Consider the following 17,779-nt stretch of genomic DNA (forward strand, 5'->3'; position numbering starts at 1 on the left):
ACTCAGCTAAGTTACTAACATTTTAAGTCTAAAGTAGAAGATTGCTTCTGTATGTCCTCCCCTAGCTGTGTAGGTCCATCCTGGGAAGGCCATCAAACACACCTAGTCCATGGGTGACATCCAGCCAGTTTTTAATGCCAGTTCCTCTGGCAGTTTTTTATTTAGGCACTCGGAAGTGAAACCCGGACATTCACTGGAAAGGACTTTAGGACAAGACCTGCTGGCCATAAGCTAAGAATGCCTTACTCTCTTGCAGGGAGAATGCTGCTGAAAGACTTGATTCATTAATACAAGCGACTCACGTTGCAATGAGAGGCAACTCCGATTACACTGATCTTAGTGATGGCTGGCTCGAAATAATACGTAAGTCAAACCCGGGTAAAATAAACCCTGTAACTTGGTTGCTATGACTACCAACTGTAGTCTCAGCATTAGAGCCCAACCCAGTAGGTCATCTTCCTGAGGCTTAACTGTGGCTTAACTGGACGTCTGCCCAGGGGTTAGCTCTCCAGTCAGGAAACTTGGCATATCTTTTTCTTCTTATTCATGATGACTTTTTTTTTTTTTTTTTTTTTTTTTTTTTGAGGCATTCTGTCACCCAGGCTAGAGTGCAGTGGTACAATCATAGCTTATTGCAGCCTCATCCTCTCAGGCTCAAGGGATCCTCCCACCTGAGCCTCCCAAGTAGCTGGCACCACAGGTGTGTGCCACCACATCTGGCTAATTTTTTGTATTATTTGTAGAGATGGGTTTTGCCATCTTGCCCAGGCTGGTCATTAACTCCTGGGCTTAAGTGATCTGCCTACCCCAACCTCTCAAAGTGTTGGGATTACAGCATGAGCCACTGTGCCTGGCCAACAACAGTCTTTGTAAAAGAAAGTCTAGGCTGGCCGGGCGCGGTGGCTCAAGCCTGTAATCCCAGCACTTTGGGAGGTGGAGACGGGCGGATCACGAGGTCAGGAGATCGAGACCATCCTGGCTAACACGGTGAAACCCCGTCTCTACTAAAAATTACAAAAAAAAAAACTAGCCGGGCAAGGTGGCGGGTGCCTGTAGTCCCAGCTACTCGGGAGGCTGAGGCAGGAGAATGGCGTGAACCCGGGAGGCGGAGCTTGCAGTGAGCCGAGATCTGGCCACTGCACTCCAGCCTGGGCGACAGAGCAAGACTCCGTCTCAAAAAAAAACAAAAAACAAAAAACAAAAAACAAGAAAGTCTAGGCTGGGAGCAGTGGCTCACACCTATAATCCCAGCGCTTTGGGAGGCCAATGCAAGAGGATTGCTTGAGGCCAGGAGTTTTTTTTTTTTTGAGATGGAGTCTTGTTCTTGTCACCCAGGCTGGAGTACAATGGCACAGTGTCGACTCACTGCAACCTCCACCTCCTGGGTTCAGGAGATTCTCCTGCCTCAGCCTCCCGAGTAGCTGGGATTACAGGCGCCTGCCACCACGCCTGGCTAATTTTTGATTTTTTTAAATAGAGACGGGGTTTCACCATGTTGGCCAGGCTGGTCTTGAACTCCTGACTTCGTGATTCACCTGCCTCGGCCTCCCAAAGTGCTGGGATCACAGGCGTAAGCCACCGCACCTGGCTGAGGCCAGGAGTTTAAGACCAGCCTGGGCAACACAGTGAGACCTTGTGTCTACAAAAAAATTTTTTAATTTAGTTGGATGTGGTGGCATGTCCCTACAGTCCCTGCTACTTGGGATGCTGAGGAAAGAGGATCGCTTGAGCCTAGGAGTTTGAGGCTACAGTGAGCTCTGATTATACCACTGCACTCCAATCTGGATGACAGAGCAGGATCCTGACTCTAAAAATAAAACAAAATAAAATAAAATACATTAAAACAAAGTCCAAGCCAGGTTTTAAGATTTTTAGTGCACTTCAGTTTGAATTGCTGTTTTCGATTGCCAGGAATACAGGCATTTGAGAATTGACTTTGTAATTTATAAAGCTAATTTTGTTAACTTAAAGGAAAATAAAGTGATTGAAAATATTGTGATAGAAGCCAGACACAAAAGACCACATATTGTATGACTCAATTTATATGCAATGTCCAGAATGGGCAATGTATAGAGACAGCAGATTAGTGGATGCTGGAGGTGGAGGAGTTGGGAGGAAATGGGGAGAGACTGCTGTGGGTAAAGGATTTCTTCGCAGAGTGATAAAATGTTCTAAAATAGAATCTGCTGAGTGTTACACAGCTTTGTGACTATACCAGAAACCATCGAATTGCACACTTTAAGTGGGTGGATTGTATAGTATGTGAATTATATCTCACTAAAGTGGTCAAGAAAGAAAGTAATTAAGGTGCCACATATCTAATAATAGCAGGGATCATGGGGGCGAGATAAAAAGACTTGACAGCCCAGTGCCTTTGGCCAAAGGTATTTGCAGTGTTGAACTGGCAAATAGATCGTACACAAAGGGAAGAAGATATACCACACGTACATGGAATAAAGGTAAACCCGACTTTAAAGCTTCTTCACCAGGCCCGATTTCACCTCCGAATCCAAAATGTGTTTAGAGTCATGGAGATCCAGCTCATCGGGTTATGTTGGAGAGGCCTAAGGTCCCAGTGAGTTTTGGCAGAGCTTGAATGAAAACCTGGAGTTCCAACCTCTTTCCTCTGTTCCCTGGTAGCAAGTTAGGTAACGTCTTCCCAGTTTCTTGGGGAGTCTTGAGTGTGTACATACTTTGAACAGAAAGCTTTTTTTATTGAGCTAATTAATGGAATTGCCTTTTGGGACCGGAAAGTGCCCAATGAGTGTGCGCATCTGCTTTGCCCCTGCCCTGCTCTCCCTGCAGATGCTGCTGTGCCCCCTCTCCTCTGCCTGGGGGGTGGGGATCAGCCCTCTGGATGCTGCCCTCGCCCTTTCCATCCCCTCTGAGGTCAGCTAGGCTCAGTGGGCTGGAATTCACACAAGGGCCCATACGGACACATATCTGTATTGTGCCCACTCCTTGTGATTGGGGTCACGGTGATGAGGACCCTCCCTTCCCCCTCTGTGGTCATGGATCATGTGATATGTCTGTGAGCTCAAGGTGCCCCAGACCACTCTCTGACTTGGGGAGGGAGTCCTGTTGGACCCCCATCCCAACGGGGCACTCAGGCTGCTGTTTGCTCATCCAGCTGGTGCTCAAGGCACTGGGCCCAGACCTAGATCCTCATTTGCAAATGGAACCCAGAGGTCGAGCTTGTTAAGCCCTGGACTCTGCCACCCAGGCCAGCTAGATAGGCTGTGGAATGACCCTGAGGGCTGCAGAAAAGTCAGCACTTGGGAAAGAAACCATAGGGAAAATGTCCAGACAGAGAACCCAGGTTGATGAGGTACGAAATCAGTGTGGTGATGACATTTTGTTGCCTTCAAGGTGGAAGGAATTAGCTTTTATTTCATGTCTGAGCCAAAAAGCAACCTTGGTCCAGGTTAATAAGCAGAAGAGAAGTGGTGTTGACACATGTATAAGGAAATTAGACATAAAACAGTGTTACTGACCTTTGGAATCCCTGAAGGAGCAAAGAACCCCCTTCAGAGGAGCCATAGAACCTACCCCACTTCCTCTCATTGACCTTGCTAGGTTTTCTCCAAGATGAATGAAAATTAATTTCTCATTCAATTTCATTCTCTTCCAATTGTATTAATACGATAGTAACATTAGGAAATTACTTACTTTAATACATACTAATTAAAGTTGTCAGTATGGATTTTGTTTTATTATTATTTTTTTCAATTATTACCTTTTTTTTTTTTTTTTTTTGAGATGGAGTCTCACTCTGTTGCCCAGGCTGGAGTGCGTGGCACGATCTTGGCTCACTGCAACCTCCACCTCCTGGGTTCCAGTGAGTCTCCTGCCTCAGCCTCCCAAGTAGCTGGGATTACAGGCCCCACCATCACACCTAGCCAATTTTGTATTTTTAGTAGAGATGGGGTTTCACCATGTTGGCCAGGCTGGTCTTGAACTCCTGACCTCAGGTCATCCACCCACCTCGGCCTCCCAAAGTGTTGGGATTACAGGCGTGAGCCACCATGCCTGGCTGATTTTTATTTTTATTCTTTGAGATGAGGTTCTCACTCTGTCGTCCAGGCTGGAGTGTAGTGGCGCCATGCCATCGTGGCTCACTGCAGCCTCGACTTCCCAGGCTAATGCAATCCTCTCACCTCAGCCTCCTGGGTAGCTGGGACTACAGGTGTGTGCCACCATGCCTGGCTATTTTTTTTTCTCTAAGAGACAGGGTTTTGCCATGTTGCCCAGGCTGGTCTGAAACTCCTGGGCTCAAGCAGGTGCTTCTACCTCAACCTCCCAAAGTGTTAGGATTATAGACATGAATCACTGTGTCTGGCCTAAAGTTGTTAGTATGGATTTTAAATGTCTTACACAGCTTTCACTAGAACTGTGACTGCATGGAATAACGATGGCATTTTACTGCAATTATATACATTTCTGTTAAAAGGCTGGGTAGATTTCAGTGAGAGCTTGGAAACTGAATCATGACTTATGGCTTTAATATGTGGGTCAGGGCTTTTAAGTTCCAGTGACTGGCTAACATAGGAAACTTTTTTTTTTTTTTTTTTTTTTTTTTTTAAGATGGAGTCTCTTTCTGTCCCCAGGCTGCAGTGCAGTGGCACAATCTTGGCTCACTGCAACCTCTACCTCCTGGGTTCAAGCAATTCTCCTGCCTCAACCTCCCAAGTACCTGGAACTACAAGCGAGCACCACCACGCCCAGCTAATTTTTGTACTTTTAGTAGAGACAGGGTTTCACCATGTTGGCCAGAATGGTCTCAATCTCTTGACATCATGATCTGCCCGCCTCAGCCTCCCAAAGTGCTGGGATTACAGGCATGAGCCACTGCACCCGGCCCATACAAGGAAACATTTTAAACACAATTTTTATTAGTGCCATCCTATGCCTTGTAGACTTTAAGGGATAACACAGTTATGGAGTGACAAGTGACTAGAGCCTGTAAGAGACTAAAGCCTCATTGATGTGATGCCTGCCGGATTTTATTCCCCATTTTGGTTATTATGACATTGTAGGAAAACTTATCAAATTATATGTTTGAGAAGTGCCTAAGTTAACATTTCTATAGGTGTAGATGCCCCTGACCCAGGTGCAGACCCACCGGCTAGCAGTTTGAACGGCATCTGCCTGGACGTTCCTGCTCGGCTGAGCATCCGCATTCTCATCTCGGATGCTGGTGCAGTGGAAGGGATTACTCAGCAGGAGATACTTGGCGTAGAGACAAGGTATGATCACATCTTGGATCGCTGTAGTTTAGAGAGAGTCAGGAAAGTTGAGAGTGTTCCGAACAATAGGGAAACGTTTGTTTAGAAACTGATTATTTATTTATAACTTGCAATTATTAGCAAGATGTTTATATGGACATATGGAATGTGTATGAACTATGTGTATAATGGAGACTTATTCTCACAAGTATTTATAAAGCCATGTGTAAGAGAGTCTGCAAGGTGTTTTAGGGAGTACAAAGATGAATAAAGGGCTACTTATTGCTAAGTACATTTTGAAATCCATGAATGTAACTGATATGCTGGTCAGATAATATTGTCTGTGGTTAGAGACTTTGGCAGCAGATAGGTTCAAATCACGGCTGTCCCACTTAGGAGCTGTGTGGCACTGGCCAATTACTTAACCTTTCTGAGCTGTAGTTTCCTCCTCTGTAATATGGTGATAATACCTTTATGTAACAACCCTCTATCAGATTTTTTTTTTTTTTTTTTTTTGAGATGGAGTCTTGCTCTGTCTCCAGGCTGGAGTGCAGTGGCAATATCTCTGGTCACTGCAACCTCCGACTCTGTGGTTCAAGTGATTCTCCTGCCTCAGCCTTCCGAGTAGCTGGGATTACAGGCATGTGCCACCACATCCAGCTAATTTTTGTATTTTTAGTAAAGACAGGGTTTCACCCTGTTGGCCAGGATGGTCTCAATCTCCTGACCTTGTGATCCACCCGCCTTGGCCTCCCAAAGTGCTGGTATTACAGGCGTGAGCCACCATACCCAGCCTGCCTCCATCAGTTTTAAGTGACAGGTGCCCAGTTCATACTGACTTAAGCAAAAAGGGGAATTTATTGGTTCAAGTTCAGAGTAATCCACATACAGCTAGTTCATGGTTCCTGGTTCCGGTGTGGTCAGGGATCTTTTTGTTTTCGTGTCTCAGCTCCTCTTCCTTTGGGTTGGCTTCATTCTCAGGGAGGTTCTCCTCAAGAGATGGCAAAGATGGGCACTAGCAATCCAGGCTGATGTCACTGCAGCAAGTCCAGTGGGGAGAAAGCCTCTTTCCTCCTCTTTTCTTTCTTTCTTCCTTTCTTCCTTTCTTCCTTTCTTCCTTCCTTTCCTTCCTTTCCTTTCCTTTCTTCCTTTCCTTTCTTCCTTTCCTTTCTTCCTTTCCTTCCCTTCCTTTCCTTCCCTTCCTTTCCTTCCTTTCCTTCCTTTCCTTTCCTTCCTTTCCTTCCTTTCCTTTCCTTCCTTTCCTTTCCTTCCTTTCCTTCCCTCCCTTTCCTTCCCTCCCTTTCCTTCCCTCCCTTTCCTTCCCTCCCTTTCCTTCCCTCCCTCCCTTCCCTCCCTTTCTTTTCTTTCTTTCTTTCTTTCTTTCTTTCTTTCTTTCTTTCTTTCTTTCTTTCTTTCTTTCTTTCTTTCTTTCTTTCTTTCTTTCTTCCTTCCTTCCTTCCTTCCTTCCTTCCTTCCTTTCTTCCTTCCTTCCTTCCTTTCTTCCTTTCTTCCTTTCTTTCTTCCTTCCTTTCTTCCTTCCTTTCTTCCTTCCTTTCTTCCTTCCTCTCTTCCTCTCTTCCTCTCTTCCTCTCTTTCTCTCTTTCTCTCTTTCTTTCTTTCTTTCTTTTCTTTCTTTCCTTTTTTTTGAGACAAAGTTTAGTTCTTGTTGCCCAGGCTGGAGTGCAGTGGCACCATCTCGGCTCTCCGCAACCTCTACCTCCTGGGTTCAAGCTATTCTCTTGCCTCAGCCTCCTGAGTAGCTGGGGTTACAGGCATGAGGCACCACGCCCAGCTAATTTTGTATTTTTAGTAGAGATGGGGTTTCTCCATGTTGCTCAGGCTGGTCTTAAACTCCCGACCTCAGGTGATCTGCCCAGCTCAGCCTCCCAAAGTGCTGGGATTACAGGCATGAGCCACCAGGCCCGGCCCCTCCTCTTTCTCAAAATAGATCTGGGCAGACTTTCATTGGCTCAGTTTGGGTCATGTGCTCCTTTCTGAACCAATCCCTATGACTGGGGCAATGGGCAGCTCTTACTGGCTAGGCTCAGGTGATGGGCGCGCCTCTGGATTAGGGCCAGTCCCTTCTGGTCCGCTGAATTGGGAATGGAGAGTGGTGACTCTGCAAGGGAAAATGGGAGTACAGTTACCACCTTCGCAGTACTCTTTTGAGGATAACACGAGATGGTGTGTTGCAAGCAAGTTATCTGTGTGCCTCGAACGTGGAAAGCCCTCAATAAGTGGCTAGCTGCTGCTTTTATTATCATATCGTTTGAGAAAAACAGGTGATGAACAAAGGTACCTTTGATAGCACCTGTATAAAATGCACTGGCTGGAGAGGAGTGAGACTGACAGGACTGGCAGATGTCACCGGGCAACAGGCCCATGAGGGGTTATTAGGAGTTTCTCTTCTCCTTGGATCTGTCTGTTGAAATGGACAAAGACAGTGGACAAATACAAAGAAAAAACAGCACAGGTAGAATGTGAAACTTCTTAAGAGAACCTCAGGTTGTATTGTGATTGCATCTGTTACCTGCTGTTCTTGGTGGAATAGAACTGAATGGTGGCTATGCTGACCATGTGATCTTTCCCTCCTAGGTTCTCCTCAGTGAACTGGCAGTACCAGTGTGGGCTTACCTGTGAGCACAAGGCCGACCTTCTCCCTATCAGTGCATCTGTCCAGTTTATTAAAATTCCTGCACAGTTACCCCGCCCCCTGACAAGGTACTCCAGTTGGTCACCTAGTTGACATTAGGAAGCAGAAAAATATATATTTGAAAATTGGAAGTTTTTTCCTTTAGTCAAGTTCTGATATTTTTCACTTGTAGTTTTTGTAATCCTCTAAAATGTTTTCTAGATTCCAGATCAATTATACAGAGTATGACTGCAACAGAAATGAGGTGTGTTGGCCGCAGCTTCTATATCCATGGACTCAGTATTATCAAGGTAGGGTGAAACAGATGTCTATGACCAATTATGTTATGTCAATTTTAAAAACAATTTAAAATGATGTCTAAATGTTACAGAAAGCATAAAACATATAGAAACTTAAAAAAATTTACAGATAGTATTGCCACTTGGAAGTGATCACCATTACTGTTGAGGCTTAGTTTATTTCTACCTACACTGTTGTTTTTTTAGACAGAGTCTTTCTGTGTCACCCTGGCTGGAGTGCAGTGGCAGAATCTCAGCTCACTGCAACCATTGCCTCCTGGGTTCAGATGACTCTCATGCCTCAGCCTCTAGAGTAGCTGGGATTACAGCACCAACACACTGGGCTATTTTTGTATTTTTAGTAGAGACGGGGTTTCACCATGTTGGCCAGGCTGGTCTCGAACTAGCTTCAAGTGATCTGCCTTCCTTGGCCTCCCAAAGTGTTAGGATTGCAAGAGTGAGCCACCACGCCCAGCCTATACGTACACTGTTATCACAAGAGTTAAGAAATACTGTTGCTTAATTTTGTCCATTGTTTTTCAGGGGAGCCGCATTCTCAATGTGTTGCCAAGGGCTTACTGTTGCTGTTGTTCCTCACATTGGCCATGTTTCTCAGCAACCCCTGGACCAGAATATGCAAAGCCTATAGTTAGACAACCACCTGGCTTTTTTTTTTTTTTTTTTTTTTTTGAGATGGAGTTTTGCTCTTGTTGCCTAGGCTGGAGTGCAATTGCGTGATCTCAGCTCACCGCAACCTCCTCCTCCTGGGTTCAAGCGATTCTCCTGCCTCAGCCTCCGGAGAGTTGGGATTACAGGCACGTACCACCATGCCTGGCTAATTTTGTATTTTTAGTAGAGACAGGGTTCCACCATATTGGCCAGGCTGCTCTCGAACTCCTGACCTCGTGATCCACCCATCTCAGCCTCCCAAAGTGCTGAGATTACTGGCATGAGCCACCGCACCCGGCCTTTTTTGTTTTTGTTTTTGTTTTTTTGAGACAGGGTCTCACTCTGTCACCCAGGCTGGAGTGCAGTGCACAATCTCAGCTCACTGCAATCTGCCTCCCAAGCAATCCTCCCACCTCAGCCTCCGGTGTAGCTGGGACCACAGATTCTCCACCACGCCTGGCTGTATTTTTGGTAAAGACGGGGTTTCGCCATGTTGTCCAGGCTGGTCTGTAACTCCTGAGCTCAAATGATCTGCCCACCTCGGCCTCCCAAAGTGCTGGGATCACAGATGTGAGCCACTGTGTCCGGTCCATCTGACTTCTCAAAGACTTTAGACCTTGACTTCAGTGATTCGTTGTAGTCTTGTATGCTTCTCTATAAAATTTTAATAAATGAAATGTCTTATTTTTGCAGAAAATTTTTATTAAGTGCCCTGTGACTTTAATTCATATATGTAGCTATCCGACGCAGAATGAATATTCTCATCACTGGCCTGACTGAGTAAAATGCATGAGAAGAACTCAAGAAATGTTAGAAATTTTAGCTTATCACAAATTAGTTAAAGTCATAGGAGTTTTATTTATGCCAGAGAGAAACAGTCTTTTCTTTAGTTTTTAATACATTCGTGTTGATTGATGTTTCCCATATTCCATAGAAAGGATTAAGAAATTCTTAAAAATGTATATAATACAAAAACACAAAATAATGGATGGGGAAAGATGTGGGCGCTGCAGGAGGAAAATAAGAGAAAAGTAAAACAAAACCAGGGGCACATGAAAGCGCCCAAAATATATGCCAAAGGTTGCATTTAGCAGAAGCATACCCCTAATTCATTATTTATGTATTTATGTTTTAGAGACAGGTTCTCCCTCTGTTGCCCAGGCTAGAGTGCAGTGGCATGATCACAGCTCACTGTAAACTCAAACACCTGGGTTCAAGCGATTCTCCCCCAGGTAGCTGGGACTACAGGTGTGTGTGCTACCACATCTGGCTAATTTTTTTTTTTTTTTTTTAGTAGAGACAGGGGTCTCGCTATGTTGCCTGGCCTGGTCTCAAACTCCTGGCTTTAGCAATCCTCCCACCTAAGCCTCCCAAAGTGCTAGGATTACCAGCAGGAGCCACCATGCCCAACCAAGACCCCAGTTTACAAAAAACGAAGTATGATTAGCTATAGGAGTTATGAAATCTATTCATTAAAAATTAACTGGTTATCAATGAAGGACAGTTTTTCCTAGCTGAGTCTAGGAATTTCTCCCATGGGCCGTCACATGGGGACAGTCAACCCCACTCAGTGGGAAGAATGGATTTTTTTTTTTTTTTTTTTGAGACATGGTCTTACTCTGTTACCCAGGCTAGAGAGCTGGATGGAGAGCAGTGGCACAATTACGGCTCACTGCAGCCTCAACCTCCTGAGTTCAAGTGATCCTCCCACTTTAGCCTCCCAAGTAGCTGGGACCACAGGCTTGTACCTGGCTAGTTTTTGTATTTTTTTTTTTTTTTGTAGAGAACGGGGTCTCCCTATGTTACTCTGTTACCCAGGCTGTTCTCGAACTCCTGGGCTCAAGTGATCTACCTGCCTCAGCCTCCCAAAGTGCTGGGATTATACATACGAGCTGCTGTGCCCAGGCCTGGAATAGGTGTTTTCAGCCACAGTCCTACAGTGGCCACATAGCACATTACCTGTAAGTTTTCTTTGTGTGCCAGGTAATCTAGTTTCATATGGATTTTGTATGTTATTTAAGCCTAATTTTGAAAAATGATTATTTTCCCTTTTATACTTTTTGATTGAATTCCTAGTGCCTGCTGATAACCCAGGACTACATAAAATGTGCTGTTTCATCTTCACTGCAGAGTTCCTGCCCAGGAGGAATTTCAAATTTTCCTCCAGTCTTAAGTCCATTTTCAAATAGGAGGATGAGCTAGTCATTGCAGAGGTCGTAAGTTTCTGCATGATGAATTTTAGCATCTGTACTGTGGTGGTGGTGGGCCTTCACCCCACCCCTCTAGGGCTGACTCAGAAATCTGGGTCAGTACTGGACTAATGGAGCTGGGGTCTGAGTCAATTATTGTCTGAACTTCAGCCGTTTGAATTCACCTTCACAGTTCTTACTGTATCTTTTGTTGTTGTTGTTGTTGTTATTGTTTCTTTGAAAGAATAAAAGAATGTCACTCTGTTGCCCAGGCTGGAGTCCAGGGGTGTGATCTCCGCTCCCTGCAAGCTCTACCACCCAGTTCAAGTGATTCTCTTGCCTCAGCCTCCTGAGTAGCTGGGACTACAGGTGCCCACCACCATGCCTGACTAATTTTTGTATTTTTGTATTTTTTTTTTTTTTGAGACGGAGTCTCGCTCTGTCGCCCAGGCTGGAGTGCAGTGGCGCGATCTCGGCTCACTGCAAGCTCTGCCTCCCGGGTTCACGCCATTCTCCCGTCTCAGCCTCCTGAGCAGCCTGGATTACAGGCGCCCACCACAGGCCCGGCTAGTTTTTTGTATTTTTAGTAGAGACAGGGTTTCACCATGTTAGCCAGGATGGTCTCGATCTCCTGACCTTGTGATCCGCCGGCCTCGGCCTCCCAAAGTGCTGGGATTACAGGCGTGAGCTACCGCACCCGGCCAATTTTTGTATTTTTTTTTAGTAGAGACAGGGTTTCGCCATTTTGGCCAGGCTGGTCTCGAACTCCTGACCTCAAGTGATCCGCCCACCTCGGCCTCCCAAAGTGCTGGGATTACAGGAGTGAGCCAGGGCGCCCAGCCTGGTATAACTAGCTTTGGATTTCAGATATTTATGGAAAATAAATTTAAAACTTCCAAATGACAGGTAATTTAGCCTGATTTTGTGAGGACGCCTTTTGTACTTAAAATAGGGAGAAAACTCAGTTTGGCAGTAGAATGGGATCTGGGGTGTCTATGGTTTTAACTTTTCTAAGTTTATACGTTTCTGTATGCATCCATGAACTATTTATTGAGTGGCTACTATGTGCTGGGGCTTGGAGATACCGCAGTGGCAGAAACATTGTCCTCACCTTGGTGGAGCTTCCAATCTAGCAGGGAAGACTGGCACTAACATACAGATAAGATAATTTCAGATGGTGGCAGGTGCAGTGAAGGAAACAGAACAAGGATGTGACTCCAAAGTAGAGGGGCCAGAGACAGTCTCAAGGGAGGGGATATGTGAGCAGAGACTCCTGCTTCCCAGTCGGTGTGGGGAACACACACTGGGTGCCCTGTGATTCCATCGACAGGACAAGCCTGGAGCTGGCAAATCTATCGAGACAAAATTGTCCTGTGGTGGCCAGGCCGGGCGGGAAGGGGAGACTGCAACTGAGCAGGAGTCGTCTTGCGAGGTCAGTGGGAAACGTTTGAAAATTGGATTGGGATGCTGGCTGCACACTCCAACTTCACGAAGCAGCCCAGGATCCGGCCGGGCGGCGGCTCACACCTGTAACCCAGAGCTTTGGGAGGCCAAGGCGGGAGGATCGCTTGAGTTCAGGAGTTCGAGACCAGCTTGGCCAACATGATGAAACCCCTTCTCTACAAACATTTTTTTAAAAAATTAGCCGGGTGTGATCGTCGCGCGTCTGTAATCCCAGCTCCTCCAGAGGCTGAGGTGGGAGGATCGCTTGAGCTCAGGAGGTCAAGATTGCAGAGGGCCGAGCTTGTGCCACTGCACTCCACTCTGGGCCACAGAGGGAAACCCTGTCCATAAAAAAGCAGCAGCAGGGCCGGGCGCGGTGGCTTACACCTGTAATCCCAGCACTTGGGGAGGCCGAGGCGGGCGGATCACCTGAGGTCTGGAGTTTGAGACCAGCCTGGCCAACATGATGAAACCCCGTCTCTACTAAAAATACAAAAAAATTAGCTGGACGCGGTGGCGCGCCCCTGTAGTCCCAGCTACTCGGGAGTCTGAGGCTGGAGAATTGCTTGAACCTGGGAGGCAGAGGTTGCAGTGAGCCGAGATCGCGCCACTGCCCTCCAGCGTGGGCGACAGAGCGAGATTCTGTCACACACACACACACACACACACACACACACACACGGCAGCAGCAGCAGCAGCAGCACACGGTCGTGCCCTAGGAACGGGTGAGCTTCGCAGCGTGCACACTCGGCGAGACTCCTCCAGATAAGCCGGGGAGCCGCGCGGGATGCAGCTCTGCGTCCGGTCTAGCTGAGCTACAGCTGCGGCGGTCGTCTCCGCCGGGTTCGCGCTGGTTGGCCCTGCTGCCACGGCGTGCGGCCGCAACCTCGGGCGCCCATTGGTTGGCCGGCGGGGGGGGACGGGATGCGGGGGCGGAACCGGAACCGGCGGTAGCTCGGGGGCGGGACCTCGCGGACTGCTGTGGCGGCAGCTGGAGAGGCAGCCGCGGTGGCAGAACCGGGGGCGGCCGCTGCAGCCTGGAGCCCCACGGTGCGGGGCCGCGGCCAGGCCACAGGAAGAGCTCGAGGCCCGGGCCGCACCGGCTGAGTGTGTGGGCCTGCGCGGCTCGGAGCCGCTGCCGCCCGTCGAGCCCCTCCGGGCGCGGGTCGGCCCGCCATGGGGTCCCTGTTCCGGAGCGAGACCATGTGCCTGGCGCAGCTCTTCCTGCAGTCAGGCACGGCCTACGAGTGTCTCAGCGCCCTGGGCGAGAAGGGCCTGGTCCAGTTCCGAGACGTGAGTGTCGCCCGGGAGACGCGGGCCGCACCTGCTTTCCTGGCGCTCCCCATCCCGCGCATCTCTGGGGCCCTCCCGCAGGGAGCACCGAGGAAGGGCGCGCCCCGTCCCCATTGCCCAGATGGGGAAGCTGACGCCCCAACTCAACGGCCAAAGCTTCCCGGAGCGCGGGGCTGACTCCAGGGTCGCCGGCCGTCTGTGTGGTCCGCGGTTGCTCTGCCCCAGTTAGTTAGGATTTCCCCTGTGTGGTCTTCATCGGCTCGGGGCACCGAGCTTAGCGGGAGAACAAATCCCACAAAGGCCTCTTGGAGTCCTTTTGGAACTTACGGGGGTGAGAGGGGCGCGTTAACCAAATAAATACGTCAACCAGAAAATGTTTGCCGTAAAGAAAAAACGGGTTGGTGTGAAGGTGATTCGGGTGGGAGGTACGTTTGAAGGGGTAGTCAAGGAAGCTTCCTGGAGAAGGTGATATTTCAGCTGAGACCCAAATAGAAAGGAGCCAGCCTTGGGGAAGATCTGGGGAGAGGGTCCTCGTTGGAGGGAACAGGAGGAGCCCAGACAGAGCCTGAAATGGGGAAAAGCTGTTATCTCCTTGAGGAGAGGGATTTTTGTCTGTTTTGGTCACTGATGCATAATGCTGTTCATACTATTGTGTGTAAGGACTTAAGAATTCAGTCATTATTTGTCGATTGGAAGCTGTCTCCCCAGAAAGTAATAATAAACATTTGTTTGTCCATTTACTTGTTTATTGTTTGTCTCCACCAAGGACTGTCAACCTCTGAGAGTAAGGACCTTAACACAGTCCTTGGCAGTCGTTGGCATCGATAGGCATTTGTTGAATAAACAGGCTTTTCTTGACTGCCCGCTACGTTCAGGCACTGTTTTTGGTGCTGGGGACTCGGTGGTGAACAAGGCAGACACAGTCCCTGTGTTCCTGGAGCTCCCAGTGTGGGAGGAGACAGATTAAACACACTCTGATTATAAGCTGTGATAAGTGCTAAGAAGGCAAAGAACAGGGTGTGGAAGGGAGACCGTGAAACAAGTACTTATTGACTGAATTGAAATCCACTCAGGCGAAGATTTTATTTCCTGGCCACCACTTTCATCTCCTGACTGTTTCCCTTGATCTTCCTAAGGTGTCCTTAATTTTAAAAGGGAACAGCCCTACCCCAGATCTGATATCCGTTGATATCAGATATCTAATACCAGATCAGCCCCATTAGGCAGTTGCAAAGTCATGGAGAAACTCCTGAGTGACAGGCGAGGGTGCAGGTAAGATGCAGGGCGGTTCCTGGTTCCTGGAGCCACTTCTGTACTTGTACCCATTCACCTGGTGGATGCTGCCCTGAGCTGTGAGTAGCACCCAAAAGATTCAGGCAGCAGTTGCAGGCGCAACAGCCTCCTACATTTGTAACAGGTGGATGTTTTCCATCTGGTTAGTACTCAAGCCAAGACACTTACCACACTTCAGTCTTACAGGTTTGAGCAAACGCACTAATCACTACAAAGATTCCAGTTTCAATAAGCGCCACTACCTCCGGTCATAGAGTGTACCTGGGATCCTTTTTAACTGAATGTCAGTGAAAGGAGAAGAAAGTGCTGTTCGTCTTTTTCCAGAAGGAAGTAAAACTAAGGTTGCTGTGATGAGCTCTTGTGTGGTGCTAGGTTTTCAGTGTATCTTCAGCCTGAGTTTCCTACTGACTTTGTGGTGACCAGATGAGATCACTGTTAGTAACCCTTGCAAGGGAAAGGGGGGCAGGTGGTGACTTCCGTGGTGACAGCTAGTGGGAAGACCTGGAAAAGAAAGGGCATTCAGCTGATGGGGAGGACTCCCTGAAGGGAAAGTTCTCACTTTTGTAACAGTTCTCAGTCTAAGAACAGGTTTCCTCTTTAGTCCTTCCGCTGAAGTGGGAGTATCAATGGGTGTGAATATTAGGACAAACAGCACCAGGTCTCCTCTGCCAGTTTTACTAGGTTTAATGTGCCTTGAATTGAATCTACGTTAAAATATACCTTATTCCATTAGCCCTGAATTAGGGTGCTGCTCTAAAAGGGGAAAAAAAACCCCAAATTTGTAAAAGAACCCACGCAATAGAAAACAAAAGTTAATATGGCTGGGTGTGGTGGCTCACGCCTGTAATCCCCGCACTTTGGGATGCCAAGATGGGCGGATCATGAGGCCAGGAGTTCGAGACCATCCTGGCCAACATGGTGAAACCCTGCCTCTACTAAAAATACAAAAATTAGCTGGGCATGGTGGGGCGTGCCTGTAGTCCTAGCTACTCTCAGGAGGCTGAGTCTGGAGAATCACTTCAACCCGGGAGGTGGAGGTTGCAGTGAGCTGCGATCGCGCCACTGCACACTCCAGCCTGGTGACAGGGTGAGACTCCGTATCAAAAAACAACAACAACAACAACAAAAAAGTTAATATATGTAAGCTGGGGATGGTGGTGTATGTATGTCAAATCCATGTTTGTATTATTGCCACAGAAATTTACCTCTTTATAAATAAAGATTCTACTATTTGTAGAAACATCATGTCCATTTAGAGTTAAGTACTATTTGATATTGAAGGAAGAAAATGGAAGCTGAGAAGTCGTATCCTGCGACAACTTTAGACGCAGAACTTCCTTTCCAATAAGTTCCATAGAACTAGATTGTGTCTGAATCATTAGTGACTTGGAAGTGGTTACTTTTAGTTTGACCTCCAGAAATGAATGAGAAGGTGATAAACAGGAGTGAAATTAGAATTTTTATCTTTCTTCTGGTTAATTCTTTTTAAAAAAGTCCCCAAAAAACGAACAAGAACTGAACATTTGGGGTTGACACTTATCAGGTTGAGCAGTTTCATGTCAAGCTGTAGCTTAACTGTTTCTTGAGAGTGTCCAGTACAAATCCAAATGGAATAAAGATAAATTTTGTGTCTTAAATGGCTTTCAACATGAATGATTACTGTAAATTTTTAAGGTGTGAAAGTAATAGATGTCCATTGTGAGAAATGTGGAAAACGTAAGAATAGGAACATAGCTTGCATGATCCCAATGCCTAGAAATTAACTTTAACTTTTTGGCTAATATTGGACAATCAACATTTCTCTAATAATGTTTAAAAATGTCCATATATGTGTACTTTTATATAATTTGAACCACACTGAAAACATCCTAATCTGCTTTACACAGAAATCATGACTAACTTCCTAATTTTATTGAATGTTCTTTTACAACTTTTAAAAATTGTTTTAAACTTTGTATTATAAGTAGTAGAGGGAAGAGTACAGTGTACCCCCATGTACCCATAATGTAAACTTAGTTTTTTCTCACCTCCCAGACTAGATCATTTTGAAGCAAATTCAAGATAAATAATTTAACTTTTCAACAGGTATCTCTAAAAGATTATATATATATATATTTTTTGAGATGGAATTTCAGTCTTTCACCCAGGCTGGAGTGCAGTGGTGCGATCTTGGCTCACTGCAACCTCTGCCTCCCAGATTCAAGTGATTCTCATGCCTCAGCCTCCCGAGCAGCTGAGATTACAGGTGCTCGCCACCATGCCTGGCTAATTTTTTATTTTTAGTAGAGACAGGGTTTCGCCGTGTTGGCCAGGCTGGTTTCGAACTCCTACCCTCAAGTGATCCACCTACCTTGGCCCCCCAGAGTGCTGGGATTACAAGCGTGAGCCACTGGGCCTGGCCTAAAAGATAAAAAATTATTACCAACATTTTACTCGAAAATTTAAATAACATTTCTTAATATAATCAAATACCTTGTCATTTAAAATATCATTTTTGATAAGTGCAGAGTCATCAGTTATATGGCTGAACCATAATTTTTTACACAACTTTGTTGAGGTATGTCTTAGAGTTTACCCATTGTTTTTAGAAAGTTTATGGAGGCCGGGTGCAGTGACTCACACCTGTAAACTCTGGGAGGCTGAGGCAGGCAGATCACTTGAGCCCAGGAGTTTGAGACCAGCCTGAGAAACATGGCAAAACCCTATCTCTACCCAAAATACAAAAATTAGCCGGGT

General features: G+C 46.7%; 2 protein-coding genes across 4 annotated transcripts in view; both read left to right on the forward strand.

The window, feature by feature from the left end:
• TCTN2 (tectonic family member 2) overlaps positions 1-9,524 on the forward strand; it is a 37,950-nt gene extending 28,426 nt beyond the window's left edge. For all 3 annotated transcript variants that reach the window (XM_008005133.3, XM_008005134.3, XM_008005135.3), the window contains 5 exons: positions 257-363; positions 5,090-5,246; positions 7,821-7,946; positions 8,080-8,168; positions 8,700-9,524. In XM_008005133.3, the coding sequence (XP_008003324.1) occupies positions 257-363; positions 5,090-5,246; positions 7,821-7,946; positions 8,080-8,168; positions 8,700-8,809 (589 nt within the window). In that variant the 3' untranslated portion in view covers positions 8,810-9,524. The remainder of the gene's footprint in view (positions 1-256; positions 364-5,089; positions 5,247-7,820; positions 7,947-8,079; positions 8,169-8,699) is intronic.
• Positions 9,525-13,407: 3,883 nt separating this feature from the next.
• Positions 13,408-17,779, forward strand: part of ATP6V0A2 (ATPase H+ transporting V0 subunit a2) — a 56,822-nt gene continuing 52,450 nt past the window's right edge. The window contains exon 1 of the mRNA XM_008005137.3: positions 13,408-13,750. Coding sequence (XP_008003328.1) covers positions 13,634-13,750 — 117 coding nt within the window. The 5' untranslated portion in view covers positions 13,408-13,633. The remainder of the gene's footprint in view (positions 13,751-17,779) is intronic.

The sequence above is a fragment of the Chlorocebus sabaeus genome, chromosome 11, assembly GCF_047675955.1.
Source record: "Chlorocebus sabaeus isolate Y175 chromosome 11, mChlSab1.0.hap1, whole genome shotgun sequence".
NCBI lineage: Eukaryota > Metazoa > Chordata > Mammalia > Primates > Cercopithecidae > Chlorocebus > Chlorocebus sabaeus.